Source organism: Equus asinus, chromosome 5, assembly GCF_041296235.1.
Source record: "Equus asinus isolate D_3611 breed Donkey chromosome 5, EquAss-T2T_v2, whole genome shotgun sequence".
Taxonomy (NCBI): Eukaryota; Metazoa; Chordata; class Mammalia; order Perissodactyla; family Equidae; genus Equus; species Equus asinus.
In genome coordinates this window covers 28,202,043-28,221,048 of record NC_091794.1, presented here as the reverse complement: position 1 = coordinate 28,221,048, position 19,006 = coordinate 28,202,043, and the positions used below count along the sequence as shown (strand labels likewise).

Genomic DNA, 19,006 nt, shown 5'->3' with positions numbered 1-19,006 from the left:
TGCAGCGCTGCTCCAAGGGGCCCCATCAGGGCAAAACACACAGCTACCTAGGCCAGCCAGGCCCCCTCCACATGACTGCAGTGAGCGGCCAAGAAGAGGAGAGAGGAGGCCAAGGTTTGTAAGCCTCAAGGGGTTATGCGGGTGTGAGAGGCTGGGCATTGAGGTCTGGCCACCAGAAGGAGCATGAACCGAGGCATCAGAAACCCGGGTGGGAGGCTCAGCTCACCCCAGAACTCAGAGAAGTAGCCTGACCTCAGCTCCTAGATTCCTCTCCTGCAAAGTGGGGACAGGGGACAGCAGCTGTCCTGAAGCTCTTATGCATCTGCCTGAGATCCCTCTGAGAGGTCAGACATCAATGGGCTTAGAAAACCACACAGAACCTCACACACGCAGGCTGATGACATCGGGGCGGGGGGAGCTGACGCAGGCTGGCTTTGTGAGCATCACCTTTGGCCCAGTAACTCCCCCCGGGGGGAGCTATCACAAGGAAATAATCCTAATTAGAGAAAATAATCTTTATGCACGTGGATATTAGTCACAGTATAATTTATGATGGTAGAAAAAAACAGAAAGCATCTGGGTAGCCAAGAACAGGGAAATGATAAAGTAAACTAAGGTTCATCTACTCAATGGAACCATTCAAAAAATTTTCAAAGACTATGATTATGCAGAAAATGGTGATGAGTAACATGAATTGAAAATGTCATGGTACAGCTTTACTGGTACCATTTCTTTCATTTTTTGAGTTTAAATGAAGGTTCAATTTCATGTTTTGATATGTAAAAAAAGACTCAGAATGCTTTAAACATACAGTATAACTCCTACTTTGGCTAAATTTTAAAAAAGCTATGTGTTGGGAAAATATTAGGAAATAACCAAAGAATTAACAGCGATGATGTTTATGTAGCTGGAAAGGAATGGCTTTTATCTATTTTAATGTAGCTTTCAGGTGAGTCAGTGTTACTTTTAAAGAGAAAGAGAAACACATCTATTTTAAAGGTAGTTTAGGCGCTGAAGGGTGACACTCATGGCACAGGACAGGGAGGAGAAGGAGGGGTTTCGATGCAGAGAAATAACCCGGATTTCTGGGGCAAACACCAGACAGGACCCCCTGAGACATAACTCAGGGGAACACAAGCTTTTCTGACCAGCCTTCCTGGGTGGGACAAAGGGCTTATGACCCACCCACACCCCAGTCTTACTTTCCCTGAGAAAACATAAACAAGATAACCAAAACAGCAAGAATGCAGCAGTTACACAAGAACAAAACCATCAACAAAACAACAGTAATTTCTATGATTGAAAAAATGAATACAAAAAAGCAGCAATAAACAGCCATGAAAAACTCAAGACAGCTCTAACAGTGCCTGAAAACAAGTATCCCGAAAATTGCAGGCATTCCAGAAGATCTGCCCCGTAGGAGCTTCGCAAGGCTGCCAAGCGGGTGCGGCAGCCAGACTGCTCAGCAGAAACACCCCACACTCCATGGGGAACTCCAGCACTGTTCGCTTTATTTCACGACTATCAGAGTTTAGTCACTCCTAACAGCTCTCTTCTTAAGAAGCGGACTTTGAGCCGATGTAGAAATGAATCTCTGGCAGTGCATTACTGTTTGCCTAAAGAACCCAAGAAAAGACGCAGCGTTTGGGTCTGCTCCCGGCACATCTCAAACAGCTCCTTCCCCAGCTCCTGACACAGGCCCCTCAGAGCACTGGACCACGCTTGGAGGGACACCAAGGATCTGATCTCCTGCATCGAAAGCACAGCTCTGGCCAGAGCCTTTTGTCTGCAGACACTGCCCCTGGGCAAGGCCAGGCTATCAGGCAGGGCAAAGCGGGAGAGGCTGGGGCTCCCTAACACCTGTCATCGGCACGTCACATCTCACTGCTGGTCCTTCCCAGCCCTGTGAGGCAGCAGTATCTCCTCTGCCCTGACAATCCCCAAGGAGCTGTGTTTCCCCTCCCTCTGGCTGCCCCAGAGCCAGAGCATAGCCGGGCCTAGAGCTGAGCACACGATGGGCAGACACCTAACAGTTGATGAGAGATGAAAGGGGAATAAGGTCAGGCACGGCTCCCCCACATCTGCTGTCCTTCGCCAGTTCTTCTGGCACAGAGTCTCATTCAAGGCCAATCACACACACAGGACAACAGGACTGCTCAAGCCCTTACCGCCCATCTAGTTGAGACATTTCAAAGGAGCTTGTTTAACCTTTTGACCGCTAGAATCCTGCTCCAAAGCCTGATGTGTACAGCGGTCAAGATGGACGACAGGGAGGAGAGTCGGGGCGGGAGAGAGAGGGAGGAGAAGGGTAGACCCCTGCTCCCTCGGCTCCCCAGAACTACAGAAACCCGCAGGGGGATTCCTGTACCCTGGGACTCTTCCGCAGCCAAGCTGAAACAGCTCACTAGATCAGCCCCCTCGGGTTAAGGGGGGGAAACTGAGGCTGAGAGAGACAAAGTGGCTCAGCAAAGGCGCACAAATGGTCAGTGGCAGAGCTGGGACCAGGATCTAGGGGTTCTTGTCCCCTAGAACCCAGGAAAGCGGGAACCACACCTGCCTCAAGTCTGAGTCACTCCCAGCACCTGCACAGGACCTGCCCAGTGAGATCACAGATGCTCCACCTGAGGGGACAAAAATAACTGCTGCTTGGAAAAGCAGGCCTCGACAGACCGGGGTCCGAGTCCCAGCCCCGCCACTTAAAATGGCTGTATACCCGGGACAAGTCACTCAGCTGCTCGCTCAGCTCTCAGCAACCACCTCACAGGGCCGGTGGGAAGACGCAGAGAGCTGACAGCGGCACCTGGTTTCCGTGAAGGATCACAGATTCTTCTCCCTGTGCCCTTTCGGTGGGCTCATCCCCTCTCTCCTTCAGACCCCTGCTCCGTGAAGCTCCCTGAGCCCTTGCCTTACAGCTAAGAGAACATTCGGAGGCCTGCATGGTGCAGGAACTCACCTTGTGGAGACAAAGTCCCAGCCAAAAGAGTGGGCTAGATCTTCCTGTGGTTTGACAACATGCCAATGGGAAGCCAGCTTCAGCCTCCAGCTCCTGAACTCCTGCTTCACCAGTCCCTTCAAACAGTGGTGCTCCTGACTCCTCTTTTTTTTTTTGAAAAGATTTTATTTTTTCCTTTTTCTCGCCAAAGCCCTCTGGCACATAGTTGTATATTCTTTGTTGTGAGTCTTTCTAGCTGTGGCATGTGACACTGCCTCAGCGTGGTTTGATGGACAGTGCCATGTCCGCGCCCAGGATTCAAACCAACAAAACGCTGGGCCGCCTACAGCGGAGCGCACGAACTTAACCACTCGGCCACGGGGCCAGCCCCACTCCTGACTCCTCTTTCACGTCTGCTGGGCCGGAGCAGCAGGCCCCCACCAGATGCCCTGGCTGTCCCCTAGGCTATCGAGTTCTGCCTGCTCTGGAAACTGTGAGGAACTCAACCAGTCATGGTTCAGATAGCTGCTACCCCAAGACCCTGGAACTCCCCATCTCTGCCCTAAAAGGCTCAGGTCATGGTTCACCATGGCCAGAAATTAGGGGGCAATATCTAGGGCTCCAGAATCAATCAAGGACCATCTGGAGGAGAAGAACCCAGAAGCCTGGGGCACCCCACGAATGAGACCCTGTCCCCAAGACTTCTAGACCAAGGATGACCTGCCAGCACTTCCATACAAGGCAGACCTGTCTCAACCAGACGATCACATCTCTTCTGCCTTGGAGGGACCAAAGCCCGGAAAATACTTTAATTGTGCATCAGAGTTTCAAAAATAGTCCTATTCAGTCATAATCTTCACCTCTCACACCTAGATTTGATATTTTAAAGTCAGACAAATACAGGTTCAAACTAGAAAGAAAAGGATCACAGATTTGGATGGAGGGTCATCTTGTCCAACCTGCCATTTTACAGATGGACACACTGAGTCCCAGAGACAGATGTGTACAAGAAGCAGAGTCAGGCCTGGAGCCCAGATGCCCTAAACCCAGGGACACCACACTGCACAACTCACACTGTGTCCTTGTGAATGGGCCCAGAGCTGTGCAACCCAGGGCTCTGCCCTTGAGTCTCTGTGCAGGAAGCTCTGTTATACAAAGGGTGTGCCGGCCCCTTGCCCTCTCCCTCTTGTTTCAGTGGAGCTGTTCTCCCTGATGCAGGGCACTGGCAGAACTGGAGGCAAGGAAATGGACACAAAGGTCAAATAGCAGGGGCTGCTGCCCCTGGCAGTCCAGGTTACCTTTGGGCATGATCTGATGCATGGCAACCGAGAGGAAGAAGATGGAGTCGCTGTAGTAGGTCCCCGAGCCGGCACTGAAGTGCTTCTGCATGGCCTCCACGACGGGGAAGAGCTTGTCCGTCAGCACAGCGACATCGTGGAAGACAACCTGCAGCAGGGTGCAAGGAGACGGCAAGAGTGAGCGAACCGGGTCTGCACACCCAGCACACATGTGGGCTCATGCTGGGGAGACAGACAGTGCCTCTCGGGGTCCACGAGCAGGGTCCCAAGTGAAGGTTAAGAAAACAGGGAACAGTTGGAGTCTGCAGAGGCTGGCTGTGGGGACGGGGACGCTGTGTGGGAGGGGTGTGCAGGCATGCATGTGGGGGTGCTTAGGAAGAGGAGTGGGAGTGAGGACAGGAATGGGAGCAGTCAGTCTGCCTTCTGCTTCTGAGCTTCAAACTGAGCCTCCTTGAAGGTAGCTCTGTGCCCAGTGGCTGGAAACCATGCTAAAGAGTCTCATCCTGAAATCAGGACCCTCAGCAAGTCTGGGCAGCTGGCACGGGCCCCGGCATGGGTGTTCCTGGTGGCCACTACACGTGTTCCATGGGCTAGTCAGATGCTACACCTCCCTTAACCAACAGGGTGAATAGTAAGAGGGTCTGGCCACTGGAAAACGGAACCCGGGAAATGCCTACTGCCTAAGTAAACTCATCCATCAACTCAACAGCATTTCTTGAGTGTCCCAGACACCCTGGAGACGCTGTGAGGCACCACTTTCCCCAGAACACTTAAGTCTAAAGATGTCACAGCTGCTGAAGAGAGCCCTGCAGTTTATGACACACCCTCACACACACACACTGATCCCCGTGGCAACCTGGGGCTTCAGGGAGGCAGCCAGCACTGTTACAGCTCCAAATTACAACTGAGAGAGCAGATGCTCACAGAGGTCACACCTGCCCAAGGTCACCTAGCTAATAAATGGCAGAGCCAGAACTTGAACCCTGTCTCCAGATTCCACGTCCCAGGCTCTTTCCACTGTAAATGCATCCTCTTTCTCAATAGCAACCAGCAGAGGAGGAAGACATCAGCACGACCAGTGATTACAGTAGACGAGAGAACTAACAGGACCCTAAAGAGCTGGTTTCCTTGTTCGATATTAGTCCAAACTATAAGTCCAGCCCACATGTAGCCCCAGGATATCAAATTACCAGACATTCTGCTCACATAGTCCTGCAACTTTTCCCTGTTTCTCCCTGTGCCCTGAAACATCTAGAACATTCCACCACACACAAGAGGCACTCAATAAATGCAGCCCAAGCCAGAGCCCAGATGTTCCTCTTCCTCCATCTTCAACCCTCACAAGAGATCTGCTGATGACCCCTTCCACCTCCCTCTTTCCTGGCAGCTGACAGGACGGACAAGCCTGCGAGGCTGCCACACGCTGCACAGCCAGCACAGTAACAACCTCAGGACCAAGAACCTACCTGAACAGGGAGGGTGCCAACAGAGAGTAGAAGCCATGCAGATACCCTGACCAGCTCAGGGACACTGTCAGTGGCCCTGCCAGCAGGAAAAATGACAGGTGTGGGCAGTACCCAAAAAGTTCTCAAGTTGGGTAGCTCCGTTCTCTCTTTTCCTTGCTTTCACTCTGCCCAGTTCCTTCTAGTCTCCTGGTGTCACCCCAGCCTGCACCCCCAGATCTCCTTCGCAGCCCTGCAGGGGCGGTCAAGTGCCCTCTGTCTGCTTTTCCCTTCTTTGGGTTCGGATTTTGGCCAGAAACCTGTTTTTCTCTTACCTCACGAGTGTGTTTGCTTTTGTCTATGGGTCTACTTAAATTTCTAAAACACTATTAAACGTAGAAAAACTTTTATATTGTGTTAGTGCTCACACTGCCTAACTGTAACTCTTTAAATCTTTCATCTCTTTGTAAAAGTCTTTTTAAAATTTCTTGACATTCCTTTTCTAATGGATTATATTCCTTTATCCTATTTCTGACTGCTTTTCTTCTTTGACGTTTTCTTTTCTGTGACCTGTCACCCCGAGGTGGGGAATCCAGACCAGTTCTGCAGTTTCCCGACACAGATGCCGAATTTCGTCTTTCACCTCCTGCACCCCACATGCTCCCCTCACCCTCTGCCCGCGGCTTCCTGGCTGCACGGGCATCGCAAACCCTGATAGGTTTCCCCACCTCCTGCCTCATCCCCCTCCAAACCAGCTTCTCTTGTGCCTCTCGAGTAATCTTCCCAAAATACAAATTCATTTCTCTCTTTCCTGTGACGGCTCCTCACTGCCCTCGGTTACTGTCCAAACTCCCCAGCAAGGCTTATGAGACCCCACACTAGTGGCTCTGGGTGCCCCTCCTGCCCTCCCTTCCTCCGGGGATCGGGCAGAACTGAACTAGGCAGTCCCCACTCTGTCCGCCACACCTTGGTGTCCTATGTCCTTATAAATTTGTATCTGCTCTTTGTGGCACCGTGGGAACCCCGTCTCCCAGCCTCGCCCCTCCCTCCCAGCCCCCATCTGCCTGGTAGATGGACTCTCACTCCAGGCTGTGCACAGCCTCCCACCATTCATCACACCGTCCCATGCACCCTGTATCACGTGGAAGGAGGCTCCGCTTCCCTGTCTGACTCCTCTCCGGGTCTTTGTTTCTAGAACGCCGGGTGGGGCACTCCTTGAGGCTGGAGGCTGTGACTGCCCTGTGCCCAGCCCCTGGCCACGTGACAGGCATCAGTATAGGTTTGATGAACTAAATGAACTGCACTCTGGGTAAGTTACTAACCCTCCCTGAGCCTCAGTTTCTTCATGGATGTCCAGGAATGATAACGCCTCCCTCCCCTGGTGGCTGTTAGGACTCCTCAGGACAAGCAGACAAAGCACCTAACATGGAACGGCCACACTGCACTTACTCCACACTCAGGCCCCTGCCCCCACTCCATCTCCCTCCTCAGACCCCTGAATCCCCTCTCCTCACAGATCAGTCTTCACTCAGGAGGCAGCCTTTCTCTCTGAGCCTCATTACACATCCCAACCACTGCCAGAAGCTGGAATTTGACAAGAAACTGGAAGCTGACAAGAGGGCTCTCTCAGAAATGGAAGGCTCTATAATCATTAAAAAGATAGGGAATGGATATGTACAACCCAACACACACACACACACACACACACACACACACACACAGAGCAGGGCCTGCCCCAGCAGCCAGCTTCTCCCCCTCCCGGGTCCCCACCCCACCCCAAAGCTTCACAGGAGACAATTACATCCCATCAGCATTGATAGATTTATGAGGACAAACTGTACTGAGTACGTTGTTCCAAATGCAGTACGGTGAAGCCTGCTGCAATGAATATTTCATATAATAAATCTCCTAAAAGATAAATTAATATGTTCCATGGAGTTCACTTTATGCAGCAAGAAGCAAACCACAGACACTGCAAGTGTGATCAAAACATCCAGGCCTCCCCATGTCTACAACCATTTCGCACCCTGTGGTCTCCGAGGGCAGGGTCGGGGTCTGGCAGGTTCTGAAGCCCCCAGCCCAGGGTCAGTGCCAGGCAGGAGGCAGTGAAGCAAGAGTGATGGAAAGAGAGGGAAATGGTCAGAGAAAATGCCACCCCTCCCTCTGTTCTTCCTCCTTTTCACATTCCCCACCTCAGGGGCTGCAGGAAGAATTATCATAGAATCTAGAAAACCAGGAATATAAGGCGACTCTCATATTGAAGGCAAGTGGTCAACAAGAAGATCCAAAACAATGGCTTATCCCAACTTGACTACATGATTTTTAGGGATGTCAATTAAAAAGTCAAATCACTGTTTGTAACTTTTATTAATTAATTTATATACATATTTAAAATTAAACATTTTATTATTAAATACTATTTTCCCCTACCCACCTTAAAAAATGATTTCTTTTTCAAACCCTTCATGTGCAGCCTCAATGTTAATGCCTTTATCAACCCGAGTCAAGCTGAGTCACGCACAGCAGTTTTCCAGAACACATCATCCATTTGAGATGTTCTGGACACGGCTCCTTGTGAATTTATATAGGATGTTGTTATTGGAAATGGTATCCCAACCCCCAAAACCCATGTTCATATCATTAAGGCAGTTGGTTTTTCCATCAGCCTATAATCATGAGCCATTTAGTATCTTCCTTTTATTAGTGATCTTTAAAAGGCTTTCTTACATCAACACTCCGGGGACAGTCTCCTAGCTCTGGAATAGCGCTTATAATTCCTGGAATTTGCTTATAATTATGAGATCAAAACCCCAGAGATAATGGCTAAATCTGTGTTAAATTTCTTTGCCTCCTTTTATTTTTAATGAATCCTGTCAAGTAACTTCCAGAAACACCCCAATTCAGTAATGACTGAGGTTGTTCCAGGCTAAGGTGTTCTCACGCTGTACTTTGTTATTCAAAATACAGCATGTCACTGAGAGAGCACTGTGTAATACAAGAGATTTTGGGCGAGGGGAGAGGGGAAGCTTGTCTCGTATCCACCATGCACAGCACATTCGCAACACTTCCAAAATGGGGAGGCCAAAGCAACCAGAACAGCAGGGCCTGGTGCCAGGCAGGACAGACATCTTTGCCAGCCTGGCCCTGGGCTCGTTGGCACAGACAGGCCTGAAGAGCCAGACCACTGCTCTACTGGGGACATAAAGCCATGCCAAGCCTTAGTCCAGCTTGGTGGAGAAAACTCATTTACCACTTGGCATACCCCACTGGAGTCAGGTCACGCCATGCTCTTGGAGCCAAGAAGGGAGGTGGCGGGGACCAGCCCTGTGCACAGGGAGATGCCAGGTTTCCAGGAAACACCCAGGCCTGCTTGAGGAACAGCAGCTCCTCCCGCCACCAATAGCAGTGCCGCAGGAGGGTGACGTCCCCTCCCCATGCTCAGCCAGAGACTGTCCCTGGAAGAGCTGTTGGAAAGAAGAGTGACAGCACAAAGCTCTGGGAAACCTATCCATATCTAACACTCCAGGCGCACCCCGCCATATGCTGGAATCCTTGTACTGCGGGAACACCAAATGGGGTTCCACCTGCCCCAAGGGGCCGCCCGGAGCACCGGGTAGGAAGGCTTCTGCAGCAACACCAGGACTCGGCAAAAGAGCGTTAACGGTAATGTCCGCCAGGGGGCTGGCAAACTCCCCTCCCCTGGAGCTATCACCTCAGCTCTGCGAGCACCAGCTTGGGCTGGACTCACGCCTGTGATGGGGAGTCGGTGCCTCCTGAGAGCCAAGCCCAGGCATGGGGTGGGCAGTTCTGGGTTCAGATGCAAACTCCACCACTTAGTCACGTGGCAACCCTGGTCAAAACAGTACTTCAACTCTGCCTCATCTATAAAATGGGAAAGAATCACGGTGGCTGTCTCACAGGGTTTTTATGAGGAATGAGGAGGAGCTCAGTAAGGACAACTGACATATCACCCTGTCCAACAGAAAGCCTTCCCCATAGAAGGACACCTAGATTTGACAAAAGAATACATTGTGTAATGAACAGTCCAAGATACTACACGGCAATAACCCGCTGCTCTGCGGTGCTCGGCCTGGGAGGAAAGGTGGTCCCGGGTCCTCCCTCCTGCTACACTCAGCCCGCACCCCGGGTCCCGCCTCTGCCAGGGCTGCCCAGTGCCCAACCAGAAGGTTCCTTCCTCACTCTTCCTGCTCAGCATGGAGTACCTATTTGCAAACCAAGCTTCTAAAGTTACTAAAACCGTCCAAACCAGTAGGTCGATTAAACACAATTCTGAATTGAAGACATCTTAATATCAGAAAAGTCACTAAGTAAGGATATCTGCCTCACAATTAGAAATAACATGTCCCTGTGCCAGACCCCTGCTCTCAGGCCTCTCCAGCCTGGGAGGACACCAGGGAAGATGGGAGAAGAGCCCTCCTTGAGTTCAAGAATCAGGACACGTCTTTCAGGGAATCGACAAGTACTTGGCACCTTCCCAAAGAGGAGCTGTTGTGCCTTCTTGGAGCGGGGGTAGGTCTCCCATTTCCTCCCCCACCCCCACCCCATAGCATCCTTCAGGACAAACTGGAGAATGAGTATCAGAGAGTGACTTGCTCTGAGGGCAGTGAGTGGGCACAAGGGAGCCCCAACACAGGCTGGTCAGCTCCCACAAATACATTCCTAATCTGTGTGATCTTAGTAATCAATTCCAACAAGAGCTGGAGGAAAAATGCTTTTCTGGAAAAAAATTTTTCTCATTGACTTGCACTATGAATGTGAAGGCATATTTCTATGAAGGAAAGAAAAATCTGCTAACAGACTGGCAATCTTCCAATCCCACAAACATGCCAAACACCTGTTACACCTGAGGGCCTTTGCACTGACTGTCGTCTCTGTTCAGAAGCCTCTCCCAGAGTGCTCACATGCCTAGATCCTTCTAGCCATTCAGGTGTCAATTTAACCGTCACCTCCTGAGATCTTCTCCGACCAAAAAAGTAGCTACCCCATCCTCAACATATACACACACACACACACACACACACACACACACACACCCCCAGTCCTGGCTATTCCATTACCAGATTTATTTTCTCCATAGCACTTCTTATCACCTGACAAGTTACATTTTCAAGGGTCTTCTCATGTATTGTCTGTCTCTCCCCAGGCTCCAACCAGCCTGGAAGGCACCATGAAGGAGGGACCTAGTCTGTCTTGCTCACCACTACGCGTCCAGCTCTTGGCCGTGTTTTACATACAGTGGAAGCTCAGCAAGTGCTTGCTGTAGGAAGGAATGAGCAAGTGAACGGGCAGAGGAAAGCACCCAGAGTAACGGGTAACCCAACAACCTGCTCCAGGACACAGCAATGGTCCCACAGGGCCTGTTCCTGGGAGGACGGGAGAAGGCAGAGGCTCCTTCCTGACCCCAGGATCTCCCCCGGGTGTGTCATGTGCTTCCCCAGCTTCACTCTAGCCCCTCCCCAAAGGAGAGGAATTTCTTCCACATGGGACTCATTCTAAACCTTCAGGAAACTGGGTCTTCTTCTCACCTTTAACCTGCTGGTCAGAATGTCCAGTAGGGCTGGGCTGTAATATCTCACTTTGTCACAGGAGCTGTTGCCTAATACGTTGTATTCCTAACCTACAAGTTGCTTTAGAATAACTATGCTCCATTGTTTAATTTTACGTCTGAAATTATCTCAAAGGTGCTTCCTTGAATGAAGTCTTCCTGGACTGGGGAGCAATAGATAGATGATTGATTGGCAGATGGGTAGAGTAACAGATCTATTGATCTCTTTTTTTAATCATTATCAAGTCCTAAAAATACTCTGTTATCAGTGGCTGCCTGTTGCCCCCCCCCCCACCAATAACTTTAACTCTCTTTCAAAACAAAGATCTCCCAGGATAAATGAAAAATGCTCTGAATTTGTTAGTTTTCAATGAAAAAGCTAAAAATTATCATTGATGTACAGTTTTTCTGAGAAAATGAAAATATAAATCCACAAGTTGGGCCCCTCCCTAATGCGACTTTTATCACTTCTGCAAGATGTCCCAGATTTAATTCCATTTTGTCAGGCAGAACCACAAGCAGCTGAAGAGGAAAAACGAAGCCTGCCCATCTAATTTCCAAAGCAATTTCCAACACCTATGCTCATGACCCACTTTACTAACAGCTCAAAAGCTACAGGGCCCCCCACCGTCCTCACTGCAGGGTATCCAGCCACTACAAAGCACCTTGTCTGGCTCCCTCTCCACCCTCACCCCCACCTGCACCATCAGTGCTTTCCAGACAACTAGATCTGCAGTTAACGTTCTGGGACCCCTACAAAATCCCCAGCATTTCAGCAGAGAGGGGCTGTATTCCAGTCTTCCAAAACCTTGATGTGACCAGGGTAGGACAAGGGGGAAACATAACATAAGAGAGACGGGCCTGGCACCTGGATGGTGGGTGACTGAGGGCTGAACCACATCGACAGGAGACGTGTGTCCAGCAAGCCTGTGAGCTCCAGCCGTACTGCTAGGGGGGTGGCCTGGATCCGAGGGTTTCCAGCTTCACTGTGCACAGGCTCTCACCGAGGAGTCTCGTAAAAACGCAGACTCCTGGGTCCTGACCCCAGACATTCTGAGTCAGAGTCTGGGGTGAGGTTTGGGAATCTTCATTTAATTAAAACCACCCCCCAGGATTCTAGCGCAGGTGGCCCCCATATGGGGACTTTGAGCAGGGTGGTGACAATGGCCCCACTCTACTCCGTGCCAGTCAGACCGCCTCAGGGTACTGGTTGGTTTCAGCTCTGGAAATCACACTGCAGGAAGGCTGTGGGCAAACTTCCAGAGCCTGTGCAAAGGAGAAGACCAAGGTGGCAAAGGTCCAGACTCCTTTCATCCGAGGAGCAGCTGAAGGCTCCATGGGCATCTGCCCTGGTGGGGGTGGGGAGGGGATTACACAACCTCACACACTGCCAGGGCCTTCTCTCCAGCTCCTCCCTCTGTCCCTACTCGTGTTCCCACCATGTTTCATTTTCTTGCCTGTAATGGAGACAGGATAAATGGCAAAGATAAACCCCTTTTCGCTTTCAAAACCTCAGTTCTCTGTTGACTCAGGTGCCCCTAACAGAGCCATCAAGGAAGAACAGCCCATCACGACCAGAAGGGAGGAGGCCCCAGGCTAAGGAGCTGGACCCAGTGCCCTCTGTGCGCCCAGTGTGGCTGCACCAACTTTTCTTCCTCCTCGCTCTGTTCCCATCCTCCTCGCCTCCAGTGGTAAGAGGGTCTTTGGCAAATGGATACAGAGATGAAGACCTTGTTAGCATACCGATGTACAGAGATTGTGTATAAGAGAATAAGCAAGAAAACGGTTGGTGGGTCTTGTAGGTGCTCTGCTCTGTAGACCTTCGAACACCTGAGCCTTCCAAGTGAGTTTCCAGGATGACCACCAGGAACTATGGCAAATCACCGGGAAGGAGCCACAGCCACGTCCCTGGAGGGCAAGGAAGAATCTGAGACAAGACGAACACATTGAGAGAAGCAGAGAGACAGAGGGGGTGGCCCAGATGCTCCTCCAAGGCTGATTATCAATGAATCATAAGGCGACTCCAAGGGAAAAGTGGGGGCAGAAAAAACAGGTCTGTGCCATCTTCTAGCCTCTGTAAGTGTTAATAACCAGCTAACGGTGATATCACACTGTGACCCCGTGCCTTCCAGATATTCTTGACATAGCAGAGGGGTTCCATAAGTATCGATCCATAATTCTATAGCACAGTCCCTCCAACTCCCACAGCCCCACAGCTTCACCTCGCCACTCACCACCTGCTGCTCTGGCCTCCAGCCCCTGGATCCCCATCACTCAACACTGAGCCGTCATTCTTAAAAACAAATGCCCTCAGTCACTCCCTACCTTTTTCTAGCACTCACTAAAGAATACGTTTAGTGATCTCTTTTTAAAGCAAATAACCTTTACAGAGTGGGTATAATCATTCCCCAATACATCTCTTTTAAAAATTACAAGGTTTTGGTTTTTTACATTTAATGCTAAATTTTCCTGACAGTAGGAGCCAGTTTGCTACAAAATAATGTTTTCCACCCCAAAAGATAAGAAAAGTTCTGAGAGCGAAGGAGAGCAGGGAAAGGAGGAGAGACGGTCGTTAAGAGGGATTTCATTGTGGAATCAGAGGACAAGCTGCCCCAGTCTACCTACTCACCAGGAAGTTGACTGGTTGTAGGTCTGCTGAGTCTTCTTCACCAGATTCCTTGATTTGTTCTTTTTTGTGTGGTAATCTCCCATGACCTATGACTTCCCAAAGAACCTTGCGGTTTGACCACAAGTGACACCCAAAGGGATGCACTTAGTCATCTTCCTGCTTCATCAGACAGGCAGAAAGGTGGCCTCAGCCAGGGGGGCCTGCCTCACATTCCACCTCCTACCCATCGTCTTGTGCATGGCTGAGCCTCAGTCCCCACAAGCCCCACTCCCCTCCTGGCTCTCTGGGATGGGGACCCAGATGGATCGATGCACCAGAGCACTCTGCTAAGCTCAGACCAATCAGACTTCAGGGCAGCCTCCATCATTTCCAGAGGCTGCCCACTCTCCCAGGTTTCACGAAACCTCCTCGTCCAGTGCTCCCCAAGATGTGGTACACACCTCCAGAGGGGTACAAAAGGGACCTCTAAGAGGCACACAGACCACCCATTCTATTTTAATACTTAGGGACTTACTTTGATATGTAGACTACTAGAAATGTTAGTAAAAAACACTTTAGAACTATGATTTCACAGATGTTACCTAAGGAGAGGCTAAGGAAAAAGAAAAAAAACAGGGTGAGTCAGTTTAAAACACACATCAAGTGGTAATGCTGCAGGCAGTTCTAGGATATTGTCAAGAACAGGGAAGGAAACAGTCAACGACCAGACTTTAACAGGACTGCTCCTGTCCGTCGCCTCCCTTTGTGGGTGAGATGACGTGTTTAAAATGCCAAGCACAGCCCCGGCAGCCAGGAGATGTGCACAGACAGAGTCCCTGCCTCCCCCAAGGTCACACACAGCTGACGTCAGAACCAGATCTCCTGAGTCCTCCCCACTAAGTCCCTTCGTGCAACCTCAAGCTCAGACAGACTCCCTGGGTGATAACTGGAGACCCAGCACTTCTCTAAGCCCCACCACGCCAGGCACTGGCATCTGCTCATCCTAGGACCACAAAGAAATGAAACGAAACATGTCAGGCAGCAACGTAAACAACCAGGAGCTCATCTGATCCTGGCCATGACCGTGCTCTTTATAGAGGAGGCAGCTGTAGCAGGAGAGGTGAAGTCACCTGTCTAAGGTGACTCAGTGAACGGCCAAGGCCCAGATTTGAGCCCGGGCCTTTCCGATTCCAGAATACGAACAACCTCCCAGTCACCAGAGACTGCCCTCATTCCACCTTTCTTCTTTTCTTCCTTCATGGAAGGGCAGATCCCAACTGAGCGTGGACACTACAAACCCGAGCTCTGTCAAAGGGGCAGCTGCTGTTTACAGCCCTTTTGAGGCCACAAGTCCGTGTCTGAATAAACTCTAATGTAGAAAACCTTGTGCTTCCCCTTTTCATGGATGGGTTTTGAATCTCCCACTCCTCCCCACCCCAACGGCTCCCCCCTGCTCAGGCCATTGTCTTCTTTCCCCTGGGCTGGCACTTTGGCCTCCCAATGGGTGTCCCCTTCATTCTGTCCTCCACACAGTGGCCAGAGTGACCCTTCTCTACTCAAAACACAGAAGAGGCTCCTCCTGCCAGTCAGTCACAGCCAGACTCCTCAGAGGGACCAGGGCTGGGACCCGCCCTCCTCCCGCTGGGTCAGACACCCTTCCCCACATGTTCTGCGCTGGCCTTGCTGCTCCTCAAACACACCAGGCACCCCTCACCCACCCCAGCCTCAGCTTGGCTGACCCCATCACCCAAATGCTCTCTCAGGAGCTGCCTGGCCAACTTCTTCACCCTTTACGCCTCTGCTCAAATGCCACCTTCAAGTGACGGTGTCCATTCCTATCCAGTTAAAAATCACGACACCCCAAACTTCTGCTGCCTCTTACCCTGCTAACACTGTATAACTCACCTCCTAGGACACCGTACAGTTGACTCATTGCTTACCACAGAACAACAAAGTGATGAAATGAAACCCAACCCTTTCTGAGCACAAACATCACTGCATCCCAAGCAGCAAAGCAGACAAATACTATTAGCTCATTTAATCTTCTTCCTGCAGAACAGAAACTCCACAAAGGCAGAGGCTTTCCACATGCTCTGTCTCTTCTGTTCCCTGATCCACCCAGTGAGCACGAACGTCCTAGGACGGTGCTGGCGCCTACTAAGCACACAGTAAATACTGGCTCCGTGACCAGTTTACACCGCAGCCATACTGGACAGGGCTACACGAACCTGAAAAGAAAGCAGTGCTCCTTTGCTCTGGCTTTCGCAAGTGTCCCCTGGGCCAGCAGCAGCCCTTGGAGTCCCCTCTGTCAGCATGAATCTGCTTCGGCGTCCCGCCCCCGGGATCTGAGGCCCTTCCCTCAAGGCTTATGAACGCACAGACCATTCACTGAGGGGACGCTCATCGGGGAGCACCAGGCCACTGACGCCCTGCAAGGCAGCCCCCACCCCCACTCGGACCTGCCGGCCTCCAGAGACTCAGGGCAAGGAGCCGCGGCTAGAAAGTGGAGACCACGTTGCCAATTACAAAAATCAAAGTGGGGGAGCAACATGGGGAGAGCCAAGAGGCCATACAGGTCACTCATTGTCAACAGGTTAACCCTCATGATGCAGACAGGGAAACGGAGGCCCAGCGACAGGGGATGGAGCTATCCCAGGTTACACGGCAGGTCACTGGGGGAGCCAGGCCCTGCCTCCTCGACAGCATTGCAGCAGTCGGCCAAGACTCAGCAAAGGCCACACCGCCCTCAGCTGCAGGCACCTTCCTCTCACCCTCCTCCACAGAGATTCTGAAAATGCCGGGGAAGGCGGCCCCAGTCGCCACAGCCAGGAATTTTGGAGTAGCGCTAAGGGACGCTCAAGTCTGCCCTCGGTTTCTCTCCTGTCCCATTCCCAAAGCTGTTCTCAGGTTTCCACCTCCTGACATGATGGCAGCGGGACCCACAGCAAGGAAAGGGGGTCTACCCCGCGGGCTCCGGAGGACACGGAGCACACAGTGGGACCAGCGGCTGGAGAAGAGCTCAGCAGGATCTTGGAGAGATGCACATGCTCCCAGATGGGCACACGCTCATCCATGGCCCAGGGGGCTCATGGGGCAGGAAATGCCCTTCCAGGTAGGGAACCTGGAGAAACCCAAGTATGCCTGTGTACACAGACGTGCGGCTGGACGTTCATGGTAGCGGTGTTTGCAACAACAAAAAAGTGGGAACAACCTAGCCATTTCTCAGAGGGAAAATGGATAAACAGGTCTGCCCATAACAAAATCCTACACAGCAGTTAAAATGACCAAACAAGACCTACATGTATCAACATGGATAAATCTCAAAACCGTAATGTCGAGTAAAAAGAGAAATATCAAAAGGATATATAACAAGAGCATTTATTTAACTGTTTAAAATACACAAAGGAATAACATACATATTTATGTATGTACGTTTGTGTATATATAAACACATATAGGTGGTAAAAGTACAAAAACACAAATTCCACAAAGTACACCACCTTCTTGGGTGTGACAAGGAACACCTGGGAGGGGGTGGGGTGGGGAAGACGTAGGGATGGGCTTCAGCTATATCTACATTTGATTTTTTTAAAAAAGAATTTGAAACAAACACAACAAACTGTTAGTCCCTATTTAACATATATAGTAGGAAAACAGGTATCTATTACATTTTTCTTGAATTTTTCTATATTTTGATGCTTCATAATTTAATGTATAAAAAATGAAACACTAAAAATTTTTTTAAATAAAATACTACATAAAAGGAGAGAAATCAGAGCCGGGCAATGTAAATTTGCTGGCAAAACTCTTTCCAATAGAAAGCCAAGAGTGGGCACTGAGGAGCATTCCTGCAGGGTCTGACTTTGACACATTCATTTGTGGGTACAGGACCATAGAGGATTGGGAAGAGCTCCTGGTGAAAAGTCAAGCAAGTGTTCCTGGGAACAATTCAAAAGGAAAAACCGTACACAACAGAGAAGTTCTCTGTGGTTTACTTACAGTGTGAAAAATCAGAAACTCACAGAACGGCTTACCAAAGAAATATGATGATCACTTACACTACAGCCGCACAAACAACAAGCAGAAGACAAGACAGAAAGACGGGAGAATGTCCATGAGAGACACCATCACGTGCGGGTCCCATACCAAGCAGAACGGGCAGGGGACCAGATTCCCCTGCTGCACCAAAGAACGCCTGCACGTGGACAAGGCTCAGGGGAACAAGGAGAAATGAAGACGGCTCGTTAGAACTACATTTATAGTTTTCTACTCTCTTGGAGGCAGGTCACGAAGGGCTCTCAGTGGGGTCCAGTTGGTGCTCCCACCTGCCCACTCTTAAGCACTTTCTCCTCCCGCCTTCACACGCCCATCCATGGCCCAGGGGGCTCATGGGGCAGCGAGAATTCCCTTTCATATTTCCAGGTTATAACGAATCCCCCAAAGATTTCCATAAATCAATTCCAGATGCCGCACATGTCACAGAAAAGGGCTCAAAAGTCAACAGCTCCAGAAACCAGGAGGTTAAGCAGCAAGGTCGTATTTCATCTCCCAAAGCCAGCTGCCTGAGACAGAGCCTTCACCTTAGGTAAAGAGAATGTTTTCATTTTGCATTTGCTCTAAAAGTCTTGCAACTCTGAGAGAGCCATATCAGGAAATAACTTCAGTTGCTCACGTTTCTGATTAAAGCAAAAGCTGCTCAGTGAGTCTAAAGAACAGACAAGTCAAGGGAACAAACCCACATAACATCTTAAATCCTCTGCAAATACTACTCACCAGACTTGATTAACTATTTAGCTGTTGGCTCTGCACTGGTGAAGGGAGTCACTAGCTATGCTGAGTTTTAAACTGGAACACATGGAAGAAAGGGTGCTCTCAGACAAGTCACGGGGGCGCCCGCCATCAGCTCACACTAGGGAGCACCTTCCATTATGGACTGCAGGGTGGCCAGTGCACCTGAGGCTGGACAGCGTGTGACCATGCTCCCAGAGGGCACCCCACATGCCCTACCCATCAGTCCCCTCCTGGCTGAGTGGGCCACAGGCACAGCTGGACCCCGAATGGGCAATCAGAGACCTGAGATTCTGGCCATGACTCAGAGGTCAGCAGTGACTGACCAAGCCTTGCCAGTTTTCCAGTGTACCATCCCCAGGGACTCAGGAC

At 50.5% G+C, this 19,006-nt stretch overlaps 1 protein-coding gene across 3 annotated transcripts in view; it reads right to left on the bottom strand.

Moving 5' to 3' along the window:
• The window catches only part of XXYLT1 (xyloside xylosyltransferase 1), a 174,568-nt gene that overhangs the window by 137,220 nt on the left and 18,342 nt on the right, over positions 1-19,006 (bottom strand). For 2 of the 3 annotated variants that reach the window (XM_014860144.3, XM_070509151.1), the window contains exon 2: positions 4,231-4,378. In XM_014860144.3, the coding sequence (XP_014715630.3) occupies positions 4,231-4,378 (148 nt within the window). Of the gene's footprint in view, positions 1-4,230; positions 4,379-16,074; positions 16,160-19,006 lie in introns of those variants that run through there. The other variant, XM_070509152.1, reaches the window with a different exon arrangement.